This window comes from Lithobates pipiens, unplaced genomic scaffold (genome assembly GCF_037356315.1).
Source record: "Lithobates pipiens isolate NorthernLeopardFrog02 unplaced genomic scaffold, aLitPip1_a1.2 Scaffold_13, whole genome shotgun sequence".
In the NCBI taxonomy this organism is placed as follows: domain Eukaryota; kingdom Metazoa; phylum Chordata; class Amphibia; order Anura; family Ranidae; genus Lithobates; species Lithobates pipiens.
In genome coordinates this window covers 506,758,575-506,778,817 of record NW_027507718.1, presented here as the reverse complement: position 1 = coordinate 506,778,817, position 20,243 = coordinate 506,758,575, and the positions used below count along the sequence as shown (strand labels likewise).

At 44.7% G+C, this 20,243-nt stretch overlaps 1 protein-coding gene across 2 annotated transcripts in view; it reads right to left on the bottom strand.

Moving 5' to 3' along the window:
- The window catches only part of SLC4A11 (solute carrier family 4 member 11), a 228,856-nt gene extending 209,075 nt beyond the window's left edge, over window positions 1–19,781 (bottom strand). For both annotated transcript variants that reach the window (XM_077478039.1, XM_077478040.1), the window contains exon 1: window positions 19,632–19,781. In XM_077478039.1, coding sequence (XP_077334165.1) covers window positions 19,632–19,668 — 37 coding nt within the window. In that variant the 5' untranslated portion in view covers window positions 19,669–19,781. The remainder of the gene's footprint in view (window positions 1–19,631) is intronic.
- Between the last annotated feature and the right edge of the window lie 462 nt (window positions 19,782–20,243).

The window sequence follows — 20,243 nt, the reverse complement described above, 5'->3', positions numbered from 1 at the left end:
AAATGAAGGGTCTATAATTTTCATCATGGGTGTATTTTAAATGATTGAGACAGAATATCAATCAAACGATACAAATGTTATAACTAGAGTTACATAGATACATAGTAGGCGAGGTCGAAAAAAGACAAGTCCAACCTATGATTGAGGAGTTGCAGTTTGGGGATCAAATACTTATTTCAACCAACAATAATTCCGGCTCCCACAGACTGTGTGCCACATGAGCACATACTGTAGCCAGATTAGTCCCGTCAATTTAAGAAGGTGCTCCTAATTACAACTCGTTATGTGTATAAAAAAAAAAAAAAAAAAAAAAAAATGTATATATATATATATATATATATATATATATATAAATATAAAAGGGGAAGAAGACACCTGTCCACAGAATCTTTCTTCCATTCAAACCTCAAATCATGGGCAAGACCAAAGAGCTGTCAAAGGATGTCGGGGACGAGATTGTAGACCCGCACAAGGCTGGAATGGGCTACAAGACCATCAGCAAGAAGGTTGGTGAGACGGAGACAACTGCTGGATCGATAATTCTCAAATGGAAATACAAAATAACCATCAATCACCCTCGGGCTGGAGCTCCATGCAAGATTTTGCCTCAAGGGATATAGATGGTCGTGAGAAAAAAAAAAAAATGGAGGGATCAGCCCAGAACTACATGGAGGGGAGCTTGTGAATGATCTCAAGGCACATGGGACCTCAGTCACCAAACAAACCATTGATAACAATACGCCGCCAGGGACTGAAATCCTGCAGCGCCGGCAAGGTCCCCCTCCTCAAGAAGGCCCATGTACAGGACCGTCTGACGTTTGCTAATGGACATCTACTAAATGATTCAGAGAAGGATTGGGAGAAAGTGCTGCGGTCAGAAGAGACCGAAATTGAGCTCTTTGGCATTAACTCAACTCACCGTGTTTGGAGAAAGAAAAATGCTGACGATGACCCCAAGAACACCATCCCTACAGTCTAGCACCGAGGTGGAAACATTATGCTTTGGGGCTGTTTCTCTGCTCAAAAGGCACAGGCTGACTTTGCAGTATTGAGGTCCAGGGGCCAATGGACGGGGCCATGTATTCTAAAATCTTTGACAAGAACCTTCTTCCCTCAGCCAGAACACCGAAGATGGGTCACGGATGAGTCTTCCAGCATGACAATGACCCAAAACATACCACCAAGGCAACAAAGGAGTGACTGAAGAAGCACATTAAAAAGGTCATAGAGTGGCCTAGCCAGTCTCCAGACCTTAATCCTATAGAAGATTTATGGAAGGAGCTGAAACTTCGAGTTGCCAAGCAACAGCCAAGAAACCTTAAGGCTTCAGAGAAGATCTCTAAAGAAGAGTGGATCAAAAATCCCTCCTGAGATGTGAGCAAATCTTGTCACCAACTACAAGAAACATCTTACCTCACAAGAACTTCTCCACCAAGCACTAAGTCATGCTTTGCTTGGGGATCAAATACTTATTTTACTCACGGAACTGCAATTCAATTTATAACGTTTGAATCATGTGGGGTTTTTTTTTCTATTTTTGGTTGATATTCATCTCTAGCATTTAAAATACACCTATGATAAAGCCGTAATTTCTTTGTAATGAGGGCAAAACTCCTTAAATCTGCAGGGGATCAAAATTACATACACACACACACACAATATATTATATACATATATATATATACATACATACATATACACATATACACACACACAAACAATTTAAAAAAAAAAAAAAATATGGGGTAAATAAGGATTCCCGCATCTACTTCAGCTCCCACATTAAACTGCAGTGACAGATGCTATCCTGCCACATAGAAAATAAGATTAATTTGTACTTGAAATGCAGCAAAATGCATGATAAAATAAAAACAGACAAGGACTGTTTTATTCTGTTTTATATATTTCTGCATCATGAATGCCAATGCATGCATATAACATGCATTCCAGTGCCATTCATTATGAATTCTGCTCTAAATCTCTAAAGCAACGCACCCATTTGTTTTTATTTCCCTATTGCAACACACTACCAAACAAGTTTCTTAGACATGTAGATTGGCGAGGACGGATGATGTAACTCCTGCATGCTGGGAATGTACACAGAGTTACACGTGTGCAGCTCAGGGTGCAATGGAGAGAAGCCGAATAACACACAAGGAAGTTTGTTGTGCGGCAGAACAGGCGGCATTTCTACTCTGCAACAAACTGACTTCCTGCCTGTCATTTTTTTCCCCCTTTAGGTTTTGCTGTAAACAGAACAGAAAAAAGGGACAAAAAGAGAAGTGAATTGTTACATTTCTACTTAATCATGCAGGCTGTATGTGCAAGCTCAGCAATTCAGAACAAGCCGTCCTTTCAGCAAAATTTTTTTAATACATAAAAAAAAAAAAAATTATATTATATCAATATACACATTATATATATATATATATATATATATATATATAGTTTGCAAAAAAATGTAGCTGGACACCCAATACAAGTATGCAAAGTCACACCACACCCGACCACCATCATCATCATCACCTCCAATACAACTTGAAAGCCCTGAAGGGGAGATTTCTGAGCCACCTCGTTCCTCCCCTTCTGGGAAAACCTAACAAGTGACCAGTGACTTCAAACCTACACGACCAGATCACTAATGAGGTCAAGTGTTTACATTTGCAACTCAAATATATAGGTTTATGGCCTGGGGAAAAAAAAAAAAAAAAAGTTAAATAGTTAAATGCAGCCCTGGGCATACAGGAGCACACTTTTCTACAGATCCTTCCCTCTGAATAGAGAGGGGAAAGGGAGAGAATAGCACAAATAACACCATCAGTCTCTAGTGGAAACAGGCCAGCAATGACAATTCTCTCGTTTTAAATAAGAAGCTTTAGGGTTCTTGTACACTAGGCAGCAAAAAAATAATATATTATTTTTTTAAGAATATTAGATAGATAGAGATATATATATATCTCTCTCTCTATCTCTATCTCTATCTATACATACACACATATATACATACATATACACACACTTTATTAGACACCCTAAAGAATAAAATGGTGGTTGTTGTAATAATTTAGGTCATACTGCATTTGTGCAGCGGTCTTTCAAATGTGAATTTTTTTGGAAAAAAAAAAAAAAAAAAAAAAAAAAAAAAAACCCCAAACCAGTAAAGTTAGCCCTTTTTTTTTGTAAAATGTGAAAGATTTTACGTTGCAAGAATCGTGAACCTTTTATTGTAAGCAAAAGAAATCGGGATTCCCATTTTGGCCAGAATGGTGCAGCTCTATTGCACAGCGTGCATTCATTCTTAAAGTCATAATCCACCTTTTACAACAATATAATAAATGCACCAACATTGATAAAATAATGAATGTGCATATAATGAAATGTTTGCATTAGAGCCTGCGGAGCATTGTGAAGGAGAAGTAAACAATTTGTAGGCAGCGGTGGTGTAGCGGAATAACCTCACCATAAGTCTTTCTGAGTAAACCCGGAGGTGGTTCTGTGCCAATGCCTACATCATCCCTTGTTCAGGGTACCAATGTAAACACTGGCAATGTGTAGGTAGCAGCAGCGGTGGTGCAGAATGTGGTCAGCCATGTGTCAATCTAAGTAAATATGGGAGGTCATTCTGCACCAATGCCTTCTAATCACTTGCTCAGGGCACCGATGTGCACCTGCACATTGCCAGCGTTTGCAATGGTATGTCATGAGCACATGTATGTCTGAGCCGAGATGAAGCCAGCAGGATCATAAACATTCGTGTGCATGAAGCCAAATGGGTGAAGGAAGAACAAAGGACAGCCCCAGAAAATGCAGTAATGACGGTTCTCATTTCTACCACTAAAGGATCCTTTAAAGCTGAATTTCAGGAATTCGGCTTTAAAAAGGAGGTTCTAAACCTCAGACATGAAATATGAACAAAAGCATATCCCTCTATAGTGTGTACTTGTCTCACTTAAGAGCACCAAGTGTCATTTCTTTCTGCTGCTTCCTTCCCCTGCTATCAGCATGAATCTCTGTGTTCTTCACTTCCAATTAGCTGTGGTCCGGTTCACACTGAGAGCGCATGCAATTCACAACACACTGCAAATCACATGCGATGCGATTATGACTGAAATCACATCGCAGTCAGACTAAAATCGCACAGGACCCTTTTTTTTCGGGTCCGCACCAGAATCGGATCGCATGGGTGTTCACACCTCTGCGATCCGATTCCTGTCCAAACTGGCAGTGCGATATGCCAGCTGAAATGGGGGCGTCATTAACAATGTATTGACACTCCCCACAGTTTGCATATGGCAGTGTGAACTGCCGTGCGAGTCGGGTGCGATGAGGGAACACCGCAGCGGATTCGCAGGATTCCCGCATCGCAGCAGTGCGAACCGGCCCTCAGAGCTCTGTAACTGAACTCCAATTTCAATCCCCACCCCCTTTTTTCCCTGAACCCTCAGACAAGCTTTATAAATTTGTCACTTTAAAACAGATGTAGAGAAGAAAATACTGTAGATAAAGCAGGTACAACTTATGTAGGAGGATTCGTTCTTTCCTTCATGGTTTTTAATGGGTGTGTTTTCTCAAGGCACCTCTCTTTATTCCACAGCTGATTCAGCACTACAAGTCCCAGCATCTTGCAGGCTGCCCAGGCATGCTTTCACACTTAAGTGATCTGTTGCAGTGTTACTATGCAATGGCATGCACCACCGTATGTGGTTTTACACATTGGTGGTAAGCCGCACACTACTCAGTCAAAGGACTTTGCACCTATGGCAGGTCAAATCTATAGGATTGTGTGTGGGCATTGTATGAAAGGCTCCGGTTGGTTGCCATGGGTAGCTATACATCCTACGTTTAATATTTCTGAATTTAAGAAAGAATTACTTGGCAGCAGAAAGACCGGAGCTCCGTTTATTTCCATGGTCATTACTTAAACAATAGAGACGTTTTTCTATAGCATTCCTCTTACCTCCTTGTGCATTCCTGGAAACCGGAGTCATGGCAGCACACTAAAATGGGCACTACCAGCACAGCCTCTGTCACAAGTGATGGGGGGGCGGCCTTATGGGCCCCATTCACACTATTGTGATGCCATCAATGCACGTTACACTGGGCATTATTGTGCTCTGTATTAAGGCCTCTTTTCCCAAAGCTGTTAACTTGCGTGCCCTGTGTTTTGTTGGCATGGGGATGCACCGGGGCGTAACGAGCATCCCTGCGCTGGCAGTTCCACAGATGTCCATTGGGACATGCAGCTGCACAGACACAGCCGCTGAGCCCCAATATGGCATCCATGTGGGTACAATTCCCCCAAACTCAGTTTGGGTGCTGGGCACTGGCACCCACATGGATGACAGAGCGGTTGTGACCGTGCAGCTGCATGCCCAATAGACATCTGTGTGACTGCTAGCACGGGGGATATGTGCAACATCTGTGCCAGCAAAACATGGCCCGGGATGGGGCACGGAAATAAAATTGTGGTGTGAATGAGGCAGTCAATTCTAACAATACAAAAATAAATAAATATAAAAAGGGTGAATGCAACAATTGTCGGTTTATATTCACGCGTTGCAACGCACGTGGATGGAGAATGGCGCCACATCGCAGCAATGCGCTGCATACCATGAATGTTTTTGAAGCGCAACTGTGTGAAGGGGTCCAAAAGGGTTCCTAGAGGGCGATGCCATGTCTTCTCAAAAGAACACTTTCTGGCAATCTGCAAACACCGAGACCAAGCCGGCGACGCTGTTGTGGTTGCATTTAAAAAGCAGAACCAAGGCCTGATTCACACAAGTACGGTTTTGAAATTGCGCTACTTCAGCAACAAAATCATTTAGATGTGAATAGGGGCTTAAACAAAAATGAATGTACGATCAGAATAAAAACAAAAAAAAAACAGGAATAAGAATTTAAACACAATACACTCATTTGGGCAAAGTAAAGCGTTGATGGCCGTAGATTGTAGACATCTACGAGACCCAACCTACCGCCAATCGCCACACGCCAATGACCCATCCACCCAGTGCACCATGCTGCTATATTTAAAAATATTGAATTCAGCTCAAGCACGATAAATGAACAAATAGCCAAAATAAGAATTCCCCCAATCATACAAAGTTAACCCTTTGGATGGCACATATAATCCATCGCCATCCTTACAGCTAAAACACCAAGGAATAGGTGTTCCAGCAAGTCAATGGTTCGCACCATTAAAACAGAGTGGTTGCCAGGGCAGATTAAAAAAAATTATATTATATTATTTTATATGTGTATATATATATATATAAAAAAAATCACATTTAATAAAATATATATTAATATTTTTTATTAGATGTGTCATTTTTTTTTTTTTTATATATGCAAGAAAAATGTGTGTGTAATAAATTATATATATTTTTTTTTTTTTTTTTAAAGATGTGTCCTTAAAAAAAAAAAAAAAAAAAAGAAGATGCATTCATTATTTAGTTTATTCAGCATGAAATGGAGCCTAGTTATGTAGCATGAGGCTGCACATTCTGCAATATTTACAAAAAACTCATCCAATGAATCCAAGCTCTGCAAGCTGAGATAACATGTGCTGCATTAATGCATTCACACAATTTCACAGTAACCGTGAGATAAAACAAAGTTCAGGAATATTGCTTTATTCCCATTGTTTTTCAAATCTGTGTACACCACAAACTGTATGATTGAATCGGTTCCGATATCACTGTTTTCATAAAATGACAGATTGTTCTAAATAGGCTACCTTCATTTTGTTTGCAAATATTAAAGATTCTAACTGCCAGCAAGAATCCTTAAGATTTAAAGAGCCCCTGTCATTTCAGATCCATCATGGCAGCGCCCATTAGCGGGCATCCACTCACCTGCTGCTGCCACATCCCTCACCTTGTTGTGTCACTGCTGGATCACCAGCCGTCCCATTAAAGTGAATGGGTGACTCAACAGCGGGTCAGAGGAGGAGTGTTGCAGGACAGAGGAGGCGACAGTTTTATAAAAATTATTATTTAAAATAGAGTTGATTTCAATCAAGCTTTTTTTTTTACTAGCGATTTAAATCAAATCCACCCTGGTGGTAGCATCATCAACATGCCAAAATGTATGCAAAACACAGGAACATTTTTTGCTGTAAGCTTGCCTAGATGCTTTGGAGTCCTGAAGGACTCAATGTAGGACAGTAAGGGCAATAATACAAGTAGATACAAGGGATTAAATAGGTCGACCAATCACAACTCAACACTCCTAAAAAAAAAAAAAAAAAAAAACACACACCACACCCACAGGAAACATAAAAACAATAAAGGCAACCCTATAGGCGATGAATGTCCCATCGTTCTGCACAACTTTGGTGTGCTGGTGGTGCAACCGCCTTACTCAGCCCTTTAAACCACCCAACTGCCAATATATTCAGAAGTTTGAGAAGTTTTTGAGATCAACAGCCATCCTATATATCCTTGGCACCCCATTATTATCCTATATGTGCACCTACCCCGATGACCACCTGGCGAGGAGCTTCTCCCAGGATGACCTCACCCGGTAGAAGGCTGGATTCTATGTGCAGCAATGGGGCACTTGGTATGCTGCCCAGATGCTCCGGCTTTTCTTGTCTATCTAGTAAGGTGTCTCCAGTTTGGAGACAAACCTGCTCTAGGGCATCATTCTGAGAAATAGGCAGCTTCAACTAGTTCTTAAACACCCTCAGTTATTTCAAACTCCCAACCAGATCAGAGCAGTACACTCCTGAGCCACCAAAAATACACCCTGAAAACATTCCATATACACCTCAGACTGATGAAGGCTTCATTTTTTTAAGCTGGTCATACGCCACTAAAATTTTAATTGGCGATTTGCATTATTAGAACATTTGCTCACTTTCCGAATGGTCAGTGGGATCATATCGACATTGGTTTTCGATGGTCGTGAAATAAGAAGTAGCGGAATGGAAATTTTCTCTCGAACAAACTAATTTCTAAACATGAATAGATTTCAGTTGAGAAATACCATTTATTCCAAAATCGAATGTTAAAAGCAAATGCAATTCTGAAGGCCTTAATAAACAACAACCGTGAAGTCGAAGGTTTGTAATAATATATAGGACACAGGAGTGTGCGGGATCCCATTAAAAGCTAGTATGACTTAATTGTAAAATCAAAAACAGGCCATTTACATAAAGCTTACTGTAAATCAGCATACTGTAGAGCAGTGGTCTCCAAACTGCAGCCCTTTGCTTGCCTTTATCTGGCCCGAGACACTATTCCTCTCGCCGATATGAGACACTATGTGTCCAACTGGTACCAAAAAAAAATGGAGCTCCATTTCTCCAACCGACACCATTATTAGGACCACTCTTCCTCCCAACGATATGCACGATGGGACATTATTCCTCCCCTAATACCAAATTTGGTGATGTCGATGCCCACTGATGCTGGGAAAATTTCCACTGCCACTGTTCAGCTCCCCCTAAAAATCTGAAAAACAACAAACTTGCCCTTTGTTTAGAAAGTTTGGAGACCCTTGCTATAGAGGATCACACCACTTGCATCTGAGGGCTGGGTAAGGCGGTGGTGGACATACCAATGCCAGCAGTAAAAAAGGGACCTGCTCTTGACAACAGATGGTTCAAGCCCTGGGAGCAGCATGTACTGCAGCCGTTCATTCTCGTGGCCACACGCTCTATGTACAAAGAGGTGATAACGCGTTTCGAGGGTGTTCCCTCTGACAGAGAGGGGATACCCTTGAAACCTGTTACCTTTATGTAAGTTGGCCGTTTTTTTTGTTTTGTTTTTTTTAAACAAATTAAATCATACTAGCTTTTAATGGGATCCCACGCTCCTGTGTTTATGTCTTCTTGCCAAACTGGATCGGCCCAGATCTGTTTGGGGGTGGCTGCAGGAACCACCGATTGACGATATAGATCCTTCCTTGCCATTTGATGGATCGTGTCCCTACACCCTGACCGTAGAAATTGCCAATTGACTATTCGTGTAAATGGTTGTTTTTTCCATAAGAAGGTGTGTGTGTGTGTGTGTGTGTGTGTGTGTGTGTGTGTGTGTGTGTGTGTGTGTGTGTGTGTCCAGATTAAGACTTTTTTCAGTGTTTTTATTTGTAATTTCTCTGAGAGCTTCTTTGAGGCAGGACTGTGCGTTCTTTGGCCCCATAGACTTTCATTATGGGTGCACCTGAAAGTCGATGTGGCCAAAAAAAAAACAAATGAACAAATTTTGCAGAAAAATAAAAAAAACTCATGTACTTTTCCAAGGAAAAAGTGTTGATCTACTACTAGCGCCAACCAATTTGAGTATATATATCTATCTCTTTTGACTACCAAGGGAAGGTTCATATGGAGGAGGCACTACACACTGCAAAGCCAACAAGCAAAGGTTTTCCCAACTCTCGTTCTCCCTTCCCACCATTTACCAAGTGGGCAAACTTTGAGTTATAAAAACAAAGGTCTAAAAAGGTCAGTACATGTTCAAGTCACACACCCAAAAAAACGGTACCCATCAGGAACCATGGAAGCTGCTGTCTCCAACTAGTTTTTGAAAATGTCTGCTCCTGTGGTGGTGATCCTCATCCTTGCTTCCCTACTCAAAGACCCCAACCCAGAAAATCTAGGTCATGAACACTGACTTCACCGGCTACGTTCAAAGTCATAGTAGCTACTGCAAGTCGGACATGATCACTGTTACCATATTGATTGATCTCCAGAATTTTGAAATGGTAAAAATATTCCACCCAAAACAGCCTCCTGCCGAAAGGGAACCTGCAAAATGACTGTACTTACCTCCAGGGATGCCGAGCCGTCAGTGCCAACACAACCAGTTCAGCAGTCTAGGGGTTTGAAATCTCCCCCCCCCCCCCCTTCTCTCTGCAGCCCCTCCAGAATAGACCAGAGAAATGCTAATTGGTCAGGCCCCACACAGTGAGTATCTCTAATCCGTCCCGGAAGCGAAGCAGAAAGAAAAAAGGAGGAGAAGAGCAGGGATTTCAAATATCTATATAAATAGGTGCCCTGGGGGGGGGGGGGGGGGGTGGAGGAACCTGCGCCCCAACGTTGGTGCCCCCTGGGGGGGGGGGAGAAGGAGGCGGGAACTGCACCCCAACGTTGGTGTCGATGGATGAAATAGTGCCCAGGGGCTGGGTAAAAGCAAGCAAATTGCCGCATTCCTATGCAGCTAGGTTGCCATTCACTTTAAAAAGCACTCTGACACACTGCATAGTAGAGCCCAACACAGTGCACCTGTGTGTTGTGGTGTGCTGTGTTGCTAAAAAAGGTCCATTTATAATTTATCCATTGTGGTGCATTGGCATTTCATTCATAATGAACAACTCTGCTGGGATGCCAACAGTCCAACAGCGCCAAGCGCATCTCGACTGACAATTACCCTTCTCAATCCGACAAGTCCATCTCTGTGGGTCAGTAGGTTAATCTGCTCTCACTAAAGCGACAAACTTTCATTGTTCTCCGCGGCTGTCCAGCACGGCGTCCAATCCCTCTGCTTGTCAGCTGTGTTTTTTTTGATCCCCATCCACTCCCTCCTCCTTGCTCGAGCCTCGCACACGACAAACATGTTTACGTTCCCAACCTCTGGCAGGTTTTCTTCTTAGAAGTCAGCGTTTGAAACAGGATATAACACTTTCCCCGCTCGCCGGCCAAAAAAGCGAAAATATTTTATCTGTCATCTGAAGACATTAAATGGGAGATTTTCAGCAATGGTGGAACAAAGAGGGGAAACGCCGCTCTACCTTCGAAGTGCCATTAAATGCAATAGAAGCTGGCTTTAATTATCGGCTATGAAGCCAAAACAGACCTACTTTAGTGCGTTTGATGAGCTTTGCCGGCTCCGGGTTTTTCTTATGCTCCATTTTTGGTATCCAGCGCACGACTTTATGAGAGATCAGCAAAGGGTCTGAGAAGACCTCAAATGCATACCAGGGGGGATTCACACATTTATGTATATATTATCGTGGTTTAAATGCAGAGTACTGAACTGTATACTCGCAATTCATTTTAAATGGGGCTCCAACACACCTATACTATAATGTAGTGGTCTCCAAACCATAGCCCAAGGGCCCTTTGTTTGCCTGCGTCTGACCCTCAGGGCACCATTTCTCACATTGACATCAAAAAATGGGTCTCGTTTACTTCCCCCTCATATCAAAGATTGGACATTGCTTACTACCACCAACGCCAGGATAATTTATACTCCCACTGGCCACATCCTGGGCCCCCCTTAAAACCAGGGGACAGGAAAGTGGCCCTTTGAAAAGTTTGAAGACTCCTGATATAGTGTAACACATCATACAAAGCTTTGTAGGTGCCGGAGCCGCTCCGGATCTCAGCAGTCAGGCGCCGGGGCCGCTCCGGATCTCAGCAGTCAGGCGCCGGGGCGCTCATTCATTGAATGAGTTACCCAAAAGTGTAAATATTGCAGAATATACAGCCTCATGCTATACAACTAAGCTCCATTTCACACTGAATAAACTGAAATTATTAATGTATCTTAACCACTAGGGATCCATGCTATAGCCGAATGACGGCTACAGCGCGGACCTGCTTTGCCAGGACTGCGTCTATTGACGTCGTCCCGTGCACGAGTGGCCTGCGCGCCCTCGGAGGGGCACGCACGGCGCGCTCTGTGATCAGCGAGTCTATGAGACTCGCCTGATCACGGATCGAAGCAAGGGGTCGATCCCGACCCCTTACCACGTGATCAGCTGTCAGCCAATGACAGCTGATCATGTGATCACAACAGAGCGCGAGGAGAAAAAAAAAAAGCCGATCACCAGCGGCCGTGAGCGGGACTTCAGTCCCAATCACGGCCAAGTCATCAGTGCCCACCTGCCCCCTGCCAGTGCAACATACATATAGTAAAAGTGCCACCCATCAGTACCACCCCTCAGTGCCCATAATCTGCCTCAACAGTGCTGCACCTCATATGCCACATATCCGTGCCCATCAGTGTCATCTACCAGTGCCCATCAGTGGTACCTATCTGTGCCACCCATCCGTGCCCATCTTTGCCGCCTTATCTGTGCCGATCAGTACCGCCTTATCCGTGCCCACCAGTGCCGCCTCATCAGCGCACTTCAATGAAGTAGAAAAATGACCTGTTTGCAAAATTTTATAACAAACTATTAAACATGATTTTTTATTTTGCATCTTTTTTTGTTTGTTTAGCAAAAAATAAAACTCCCAGCTGTAATTAAATACCACCAAAAGAAAGCTCTATTTGTGGGAAAAAAATGATAAAAATTTCATTTGGGTACAGTGTTGTATGCCCGCGCAATTGTCATTCAAAGTGCATCAGCGCTAAAAATTGGTCTGGGCAGGAGGGAGGTTTAAGTGCCCAGTAAGCAAGTGGTTAAAAAAAAAAAAAAAAAAAGTTTTTTTGATAAATCATTGATTTGTATTCACCCTGGCTTATGCAATTAAGCTTTGACATTAAAACCTGCAAGCCGGTTGTTTTCTATGCAGAGCTACACCAAAATGTGGCTTTATTATAAAAACGGGCGTTTAAAAGTTGCCGTTGTGATAACTTACTGATCTCTTACATCAGCTTCCAAGTGCCGAGTGTTCCTTATCAACTGGTGACTGATCATGTCTAAATACACAAAGGAAAAAAACAAAAAAAAAAATCCGATAGTGCGAGCAAATCTTAAGTAAGCATACACCGTCATAATTGAAGGATTACTGTTGAGTTGTTTTTTTTGCGCCATCTGGGGACCGATTCTCTTTATAGGAGCGATTCCAGCAGACATAGGTAAGCAGCTACATAGCAAACAAGTCAGAAAATCCAATTAGTATACCCCTTTGCCTGGAGCAGTCAGATCCCCCGCTTGTGCGGCATCCGAGGAAGCAGCTCCAGGGTGGGAGCGCAGCAACTGTCAAAGAGCAGAACGTCGGACAATTTGGAATACCTCCCCGAGCGATAGTGAGGACTTCCAACCATCAGGAGCGCTCACTGTCAGCTCCTCGGGGTTTAGAACAGCCAATATTCACACTCAATTATGCTACATACCAAATCACAAGCAAAGCTTGATAACAGAAGTGTTACTTGTAATTGGGACAATATAACCGCATTCAGATTTCTTAAAACATCCAAAAAACACAAGTCTAGAGACCTCAGCACAGCCGTCTGGAGGAGGAAAAGGTTTGGAATGTTCACGTCTAGAAACCCACATTTTAGATCAATAAAGTTCTAAGATGAACATCTGCGGAAAAACATCTTTAGTGTTAAAGCTTTTTTTACTTCCTGCTATTTTTTTTTTTTTTTTTTTTTTTACATTTTTAGTGGCCGGGTTGAACACAAAGCCGTAATTTGCTGGAGGGTCTCTTCAATGCACCAGTATCACATAAAGACCTTTCTCTCCCTCCCCAACAGGTTCTTTTTTAATGGTGGTCCCTCCAGCAACACATATGGACCCTCCTTTCCTTCGCAAACTGGTTTTCTTTAATGGTGAATTTACCAGCAGCATATACAGACCTTCCTTAGCCTCCCCAACAGGTTATTTTCAATGGTGGCCCCAACAGCAGCACTTGGTGACCTTCCCTGCCCTCCCCAACAGGTTCTTTTCAATGGTGGCCCCACCAGCAGCACTTAGTGACCTTCCCTGCCCTCCCCAACAGGTTCTTTTCAATGGTGGCCCCACCAGCAGCACTTAGTGACCTTCCCTTCCCAACAGGTTCTTTTCAATGGTGGCCCCACCAGCAGCACTTAGTGACCTTCCCTTCCCAACAGGTTCTTTTCAATGGTGGCCCCACCAGCAGCACTTGTGACCTTCCCTTCCCAACAGGTTCTTTTCAATGGTGGCCCCACCAGCAGCACTTGTGACCTTCCCTTCCCAACGGGTTCTTTTCAATGGTGGCCCCACCAGCAGCACTTGTGACCTTCCCTTCCCAACAGGTTCTTTTCAATGGTGGCCCCACCAGCAGCATTTAGTGACCTTCCCTTCCCAACAGGTTTGCTTCAATGGTGGCACCACCAGGAGCACACACTGACCTTCCAGTCTTTTCCTAACAGGTTCCCTTCAATGCTGACCCCACTTGGCCTCACCAGTAGCGCATACCGACCTACCTTTCCCTTCCCAACTGGATTTTTTTCCCCAATGGTGGCCCCACCAGGAGCACTTCATGACTTTCGTTTCCCTTTAATGATGGCCCCACCAGCATCACAAACTGACATTCCTTTCCCTCCCCAACTAGTTATTTTCAATGCTGGCCCCACCAGGAGCACTTAGTGACTTGTGTTTTCCTTCCCAACAGGTTGACTTTAATGACGGACCCACCAACATCAAAAACTGGCTTTGCTTTACCTCCTCAACTAATAGAGCGATGATGTTGCGCTGTTAAACAATATATCAGAACACAAGTGAAATATGAAAATAATAAAATGATAAATATATTTTATCTCCAGTAACATATGATCAAAAGCAGGAAAACAAATTATATTGGTAATAGTGATCAAACTAATGCAAAATAGCCACCACACTCGTGCCCAATATGGAACGTGCAATAAATATGTAAAACACAGTATAGCTCAAATAAAGACACAGTAGTGTCAAATATGGTGACAAAAGGCGAGTGATCTTCTGGTGGACTAATCTTTATAGTGGTTCGTGACCCAGATGAAGTCGCACGTGACAATACGTGCCGCGATTGGGCAACAGCCATACCGAATGTGACGCAAGAGGACGAGCTTGGAGCTCATGGATTTGTTTGTTTTACCGTTTGTAAATGTAAGTAAATTTCTAACCGGTTTAATAAAAATACAACCCCCCATTTTAAAAAATGTACTACACTATTGGAGATGCCCTCTTATACTCCAGCATTGAGGAGATACCATGGAGAGTACCGGATGGGACCTCCAGGAATCCTAGATAGGGAAGTTACTTTGATCCTGAGACCCCCAGGCGGAGACACACAGACCCCTTGAATAGGATCTTTGTATCCAAACGCTGTTATCTTACAGCAGTGAGGTGAGCTGCTAATGAGCACGGAGGGGTCACAAACCACTATAAAGGATTAGACCACCAATCAGCTATTTGGAAGATCACTCACCTTTTGGTCACCATATTTGACACTACTGTGTTACATATTTATTTCACAATATCCTATTGGGCAAGAACGCGGCAGCTATTTTGCATTCGTTTGATTACTATTACCAATATAATTAGTTTTCCTGCTTTTGATCATACATTACTGGATGTATACATAATATATTTTCATATTTCACAGCATAACATCACTCCTCTATTACTATTGCACCTTATTTAGTCACAGATTTACTAATCTGTTTGCAGCAGTTAAGTTGCACTATTTAAAGTGATAGTGCGAGAGACACTTTTACATTTAATGCTTTTTAATGTTGTCCCCACCAGGAGCCCTTAGTGACCTTCCTTTCCCTACCCAAATGGATCTCTCCAATGGTGGCCCCACCAGCATCTCAAAAAGACCTTCCTTTCCCTCACCAATGGGTTATCTTCAATGGCGGCACCACCAGCAGCACATATTGACCTTCATTTGCCTCCTCAAAATGGTTCACTTTAATGGTGGTGCTACCATTAGCACCTACTGACCATCCAGTCCCCCACCAGCTTTTCAATGGTGGCACCACCACCACCGCACATATTGACCTGCTGTTCCCTCCCCAGCGCATTCTTTTTAAGGGTGGCCCCCAACCAAACACATATATTGACCATCCTTTCCTTCTCAAAACAGGTTCACTTCAATGGTGGCACCACCATTAACACATACCGACCTTCCAGTCCCCCACCAGCTTTTCAATGGTGGCACCACCACCACACATATTGACCTGCTGTTCCCTCCCCAGCGCATTCTTTTTAAGGGTGGCCCCAACCAAACACATATATTGACCATCCTTTCCTTCTCAAAACAGGTTCACTTCAATGGTGGCACCACCATTAACACATACCGACCTTCCAGTCCCCCACCAGCTTTTCAATGGTGGCACCACCACCACCGCACATATTGACCTGCTGTTCCCTCCCAAACGCATTCTTTTTAAGGGTGGCCCCCAACCAAACACATATATTGACCATCCTTTCCTTCTCAAAACAGGTTCACTTCAATGGTGGCACCACCATTAGCACATACTGACCTTCCAGTCCTTTCCCCAACAGGTTCTCTTTAACAGTGACCCAACTAATAGCACATACGGACATTCCCTTCTCTGTTGCGCCATTCAGCCACAGAGAGAGTGATAAAAATACTTGGTACACAAAAAGGTATGGGCTAGCATGTGACGCAATCCTTCGGTCCCAGTGCTGATGTTTGGTGATTGGCCCCTCTGGTACCCCATTCTGGGAGCAGGAAGAGAGCTCAGCCCCATGTTAGCTCCAAGTTATGACTTAGAGTTTACCCAAGGCTTCTCTTCATTGCAGGTGAGCAAAGGGAAGATGAAGGGGGCCATATTACAGTTAACCTGTTGCTGTCTCCAGTATAAGCAAGTTATAGGTTCACTTGCAGAGCATTAAACATTTGTGCATAGGGCTCCTTTCCTTCACCCTATAATGGGAGCAAGAAAAAAAAAAAAAAAAAAAAAAAAAAAAAGAAGAAGAGGAGTATGTGCAGTTCCAGAGGCTGGCAAGACCAAGTACTGGCTCACATTAAGGGTATCAATGACCGTCCCATCACGGAAATGTAATTCTGGACCCTGTAGCCATCTGTTCACCAAGGTCTGGCCCCATGGCATTTGCATTTTTTTGCCAGGAAAGACTTTTGCAGACAATAAAAAGTTATTTTGTACAAAAGACTCTTCCCGAGCTCCATCTCTGGCTAGCCTAAGACAACCCAACTCTCTCACCACAGACAGATTATGTGAGATCTTCCCGTTCTTCCCCAGTTAACATAAGGAGAACGCGGTCTAGGACAATATTTTCCATCAGATGCCATGAAAGCCCTGACCTGTGCCCAACATCGGTGGGATCACTGAAGCCACAACTTCAAACGTCGTCCCGCACCCTGCTCCCTCAAATCTGCATTTTGCAGAGTAGGCTTTACAAAGACAAACTCCATGCCGCTGAGGACTTCCACAATGAAATAAATGCTCATCTGTTAATCCCTAACGCTATCCTGCGATACTCTCACTAGAAGGAACCAAATCGTAAAAAAAAAGGTGCCCACCAGAACCCCAGTTCTATCAAAGACACAAACAGGCTACCAGCCAATAGCAGAGCTCACAATTAATATAAATACACTCTACGATCGCCAGAGCTTGAAAGCTTAATGTACCCGTCACTGAGATTCTTGGCAAACACGACCGTCAGGTCTATATTCAGTTTACAAGCACCAGAGGAATTCAGGATCAAGTCAGCCCAACCTAAAAGTCAGGAGGAACTTCCTGAAGAAGCTCAAACTTCTGGTTGTAATTAATTACACTGACAATGGGGGGGGGGGGGTTCATTCTGCTCCTTATTAACTACAGTCTGATAGAACTCCAACAATAATAAAAAGGTAACAGAAGGTCCACATAGTTATATGTATGCTGTAATGTGCAGAACACCGGTAAACCGTTATTGTTATCTGCAGGCTTGGAGAAAGAACTGGTTTATCCTGGTCCTCAACTGACCTCCTCATACCCATTCACATGGGATGTTCTAAACCTTTAAAAGCCACTGAAAGTGATCAATTCATTTTAATCAATGAATTAAAAGAATACTATTATGTATGTATTGTATACCCAATTCCAGAACACACACAGTACACATTACCAGTATGACGCTATACTGGTAATATGGATGCATACAGTATACCACCTTCTGTTTACATCCTATTCCAGTACCCCTGGCATATAGCTATACTGGCATTATTGTAGATGCATGTATACACCCCCCCCCCCCGGTTATACCTCTTCCAAACTTTATGGTGCCCCCCCCCATGTATTTACTATTATGGGGTGCTCCAATGCATTTATTATAATGATGTCCCCCCTATATATTTACACCATCCCAGAAGACCTCCAGCACATCCCCAGTGCCCCGTACCCATCTCCAGTACCGTCCCCATCCCCGGTGCCCCGTACCATCCCTAGTACCGTCCCCATCCCCGGTGCCCCGTGCCATCCCTAGTACTGTCCCCATCCCCGGTGCCCCGTGCCATCCCTAGTACTGTCCCCATCCCCGGTGCCCCGTACCATCCCTATCTCCAGTGCCATCACTTTCTGACCACCTAGCACTGGTCAGGTCTCCATATCACAGACATGTTCTGGTTACATGACTCCCACAGTCCTCTCTGCACTGACCTGTACGCCCCACCCCCAATTCTCTGGCTGGAATAATAGACAGAACACACAACCCATATACAATGTATGACCACAGCACAGGAGGACCATCTACACACAGCAACCACCTGTACATACATGAAGGTACGACTCCTGTGAGCAACCAACACCCAGCTCCATCCTGTGTACATGATATAGTATGGAGTGCAGTGAGCAGTCAGTAATATCTGGGAAGGGTGCAGTGCTTTACAACTGGAGTGTAGGGAGAGCAGTGAGTAGGGCAGGGAGTGTAGTGCAGAGAGAGCAGTGAGCAGTGCAGGGAGAGCAGTGAGCAGTATATAGTACTGTAGTGCAGCGAGATGGGGAGGGGAGTGCAGTGAGCAGTGTAGAGAGTGGAGTGAGCAGTGTAGAGTACTGTAGTGCAGTGAGATGGGGAGGGGGGGTGCAGTGAGCAGTGTGGAGAGTGCAGTGAGCAGCGTAGAGTACTGTAGTGCAGTGAGATGCTGAGGGGAGTGCAGTGAGCAGTGTGGAGTACTGTAGTGCAGTGAGATGCGGAGGGGAGTGCAGTGAGCAGTGTGGGGAGTGCAGTGAGCAGTGTAGAGTACTGTAGTGCAGTGAGATGCGGAGGGGAGTGCAGTGAGCAGTGTAGAGTACTGTAGTGCAGTGAGATGCGGAGGGGAGTGCAGTGTGCAGTGCAGAGCAGTGAGCAGAATATAGTACTGTAGTGCAGTGAGATGGGGAGGGGAGGGGAGTGCAGTGAGCAGTGTGGAGTACTGTAGTGCAGTGAGATGCGGAGGGGAGTGCAGTGAGCAGTGTGGGGAGTGCAGTGAGCAGTGTAGAGTACTGTAGTGCAGTGAGATGCGGAGGGGAGTGCAGTGAGCAGTGTAGAGTACTGTAGTGCAGTGAGATGCGGAGGGGAGTGCAGTGTGCAGTGCAGAGCAGTGAGCAGAATATAGTACTGTAGTGCAGTGAGATGGGGAGGGGAGGGGAGTGCAGTGAGCAGTGTGGAGTACTGTAGTGCAGTGAGATGCGGAGGGGAGTGCAGTGAGCAGTGTGGGGAGTGCAGTGAGCAGTGTAGAGTACTGTAGTGCAGTGAGATGCGGAGGGGAGTGCAGTGTGCAGTGCAGAGCAGTGAGCAGAATATAGTACTGTAGTGCAGTGAGATGGGGAGGGGAGGGGAGTGCAGTGAGCAGTGTAGAGAGTGCAGAGCAGTGTGCAGAATATAGTACTGTAGTGCAGTGAGATGGGGAGGGGAGTGCAGTGAGCAGAGTGGGGAGTGCAGTGGGATGGAGTGTGGGGAGTGCATGTCATGTAGGGCCGGGTGATGATGTAAGAAGTGGTGTCGGGGGTGAGGGGCCGGGGTCCGGATGTAGGATGGGGGGGTGGGGGTTGGGTACATACCGCATGGTTGAAGGTGGAAGACTCTCCGGGCCGCCATCTCTGTTCTTTCTGTCACCCCATCACCGCACAGCACACTATACTCCTCTCCTCTCTTCTCCTCTCGGATGAGTTGAAGTTTCTTTTCTGAGGAGGATCAGCAGAGTGAGCGGCGCCTGGACTGGGAGGAGGAGAGGAGGACACACCCCCGCCCCGCCCACCGACTCCGTCCTCCTCCACAGAGAGAGACCCGGAACATGGGAGAGATGTACAGCACAGAGAACAGGGGGGGGGGGACACCGAGGAGACACTGCACCCCCAGAGGAAAGGAGACACTGCACCCCCAGAGGAAAGGAGACACTACACCCCCCAGAGGAAAGGAGACACTACACCCCCCAGAGGAAAGGAGACACTGCACCCCCAGAGGAAAGGAGACACTACACCCCCCAGAGGAAAGGAGACACTGCACCCCCCAGAGGAAAGGAGACACTGCACCCCCCAGAGGAAAGGAGACACTGCACCCCCCAGAGGAAAGGAGACACTGCACCCCCCAGAGGAAAGGAGACACTGCACCCCCCAGAGGAGAGGAGACACTGCACCCCCCTGAGGAGAGGAGACACTGCACCCCCCTGAGGA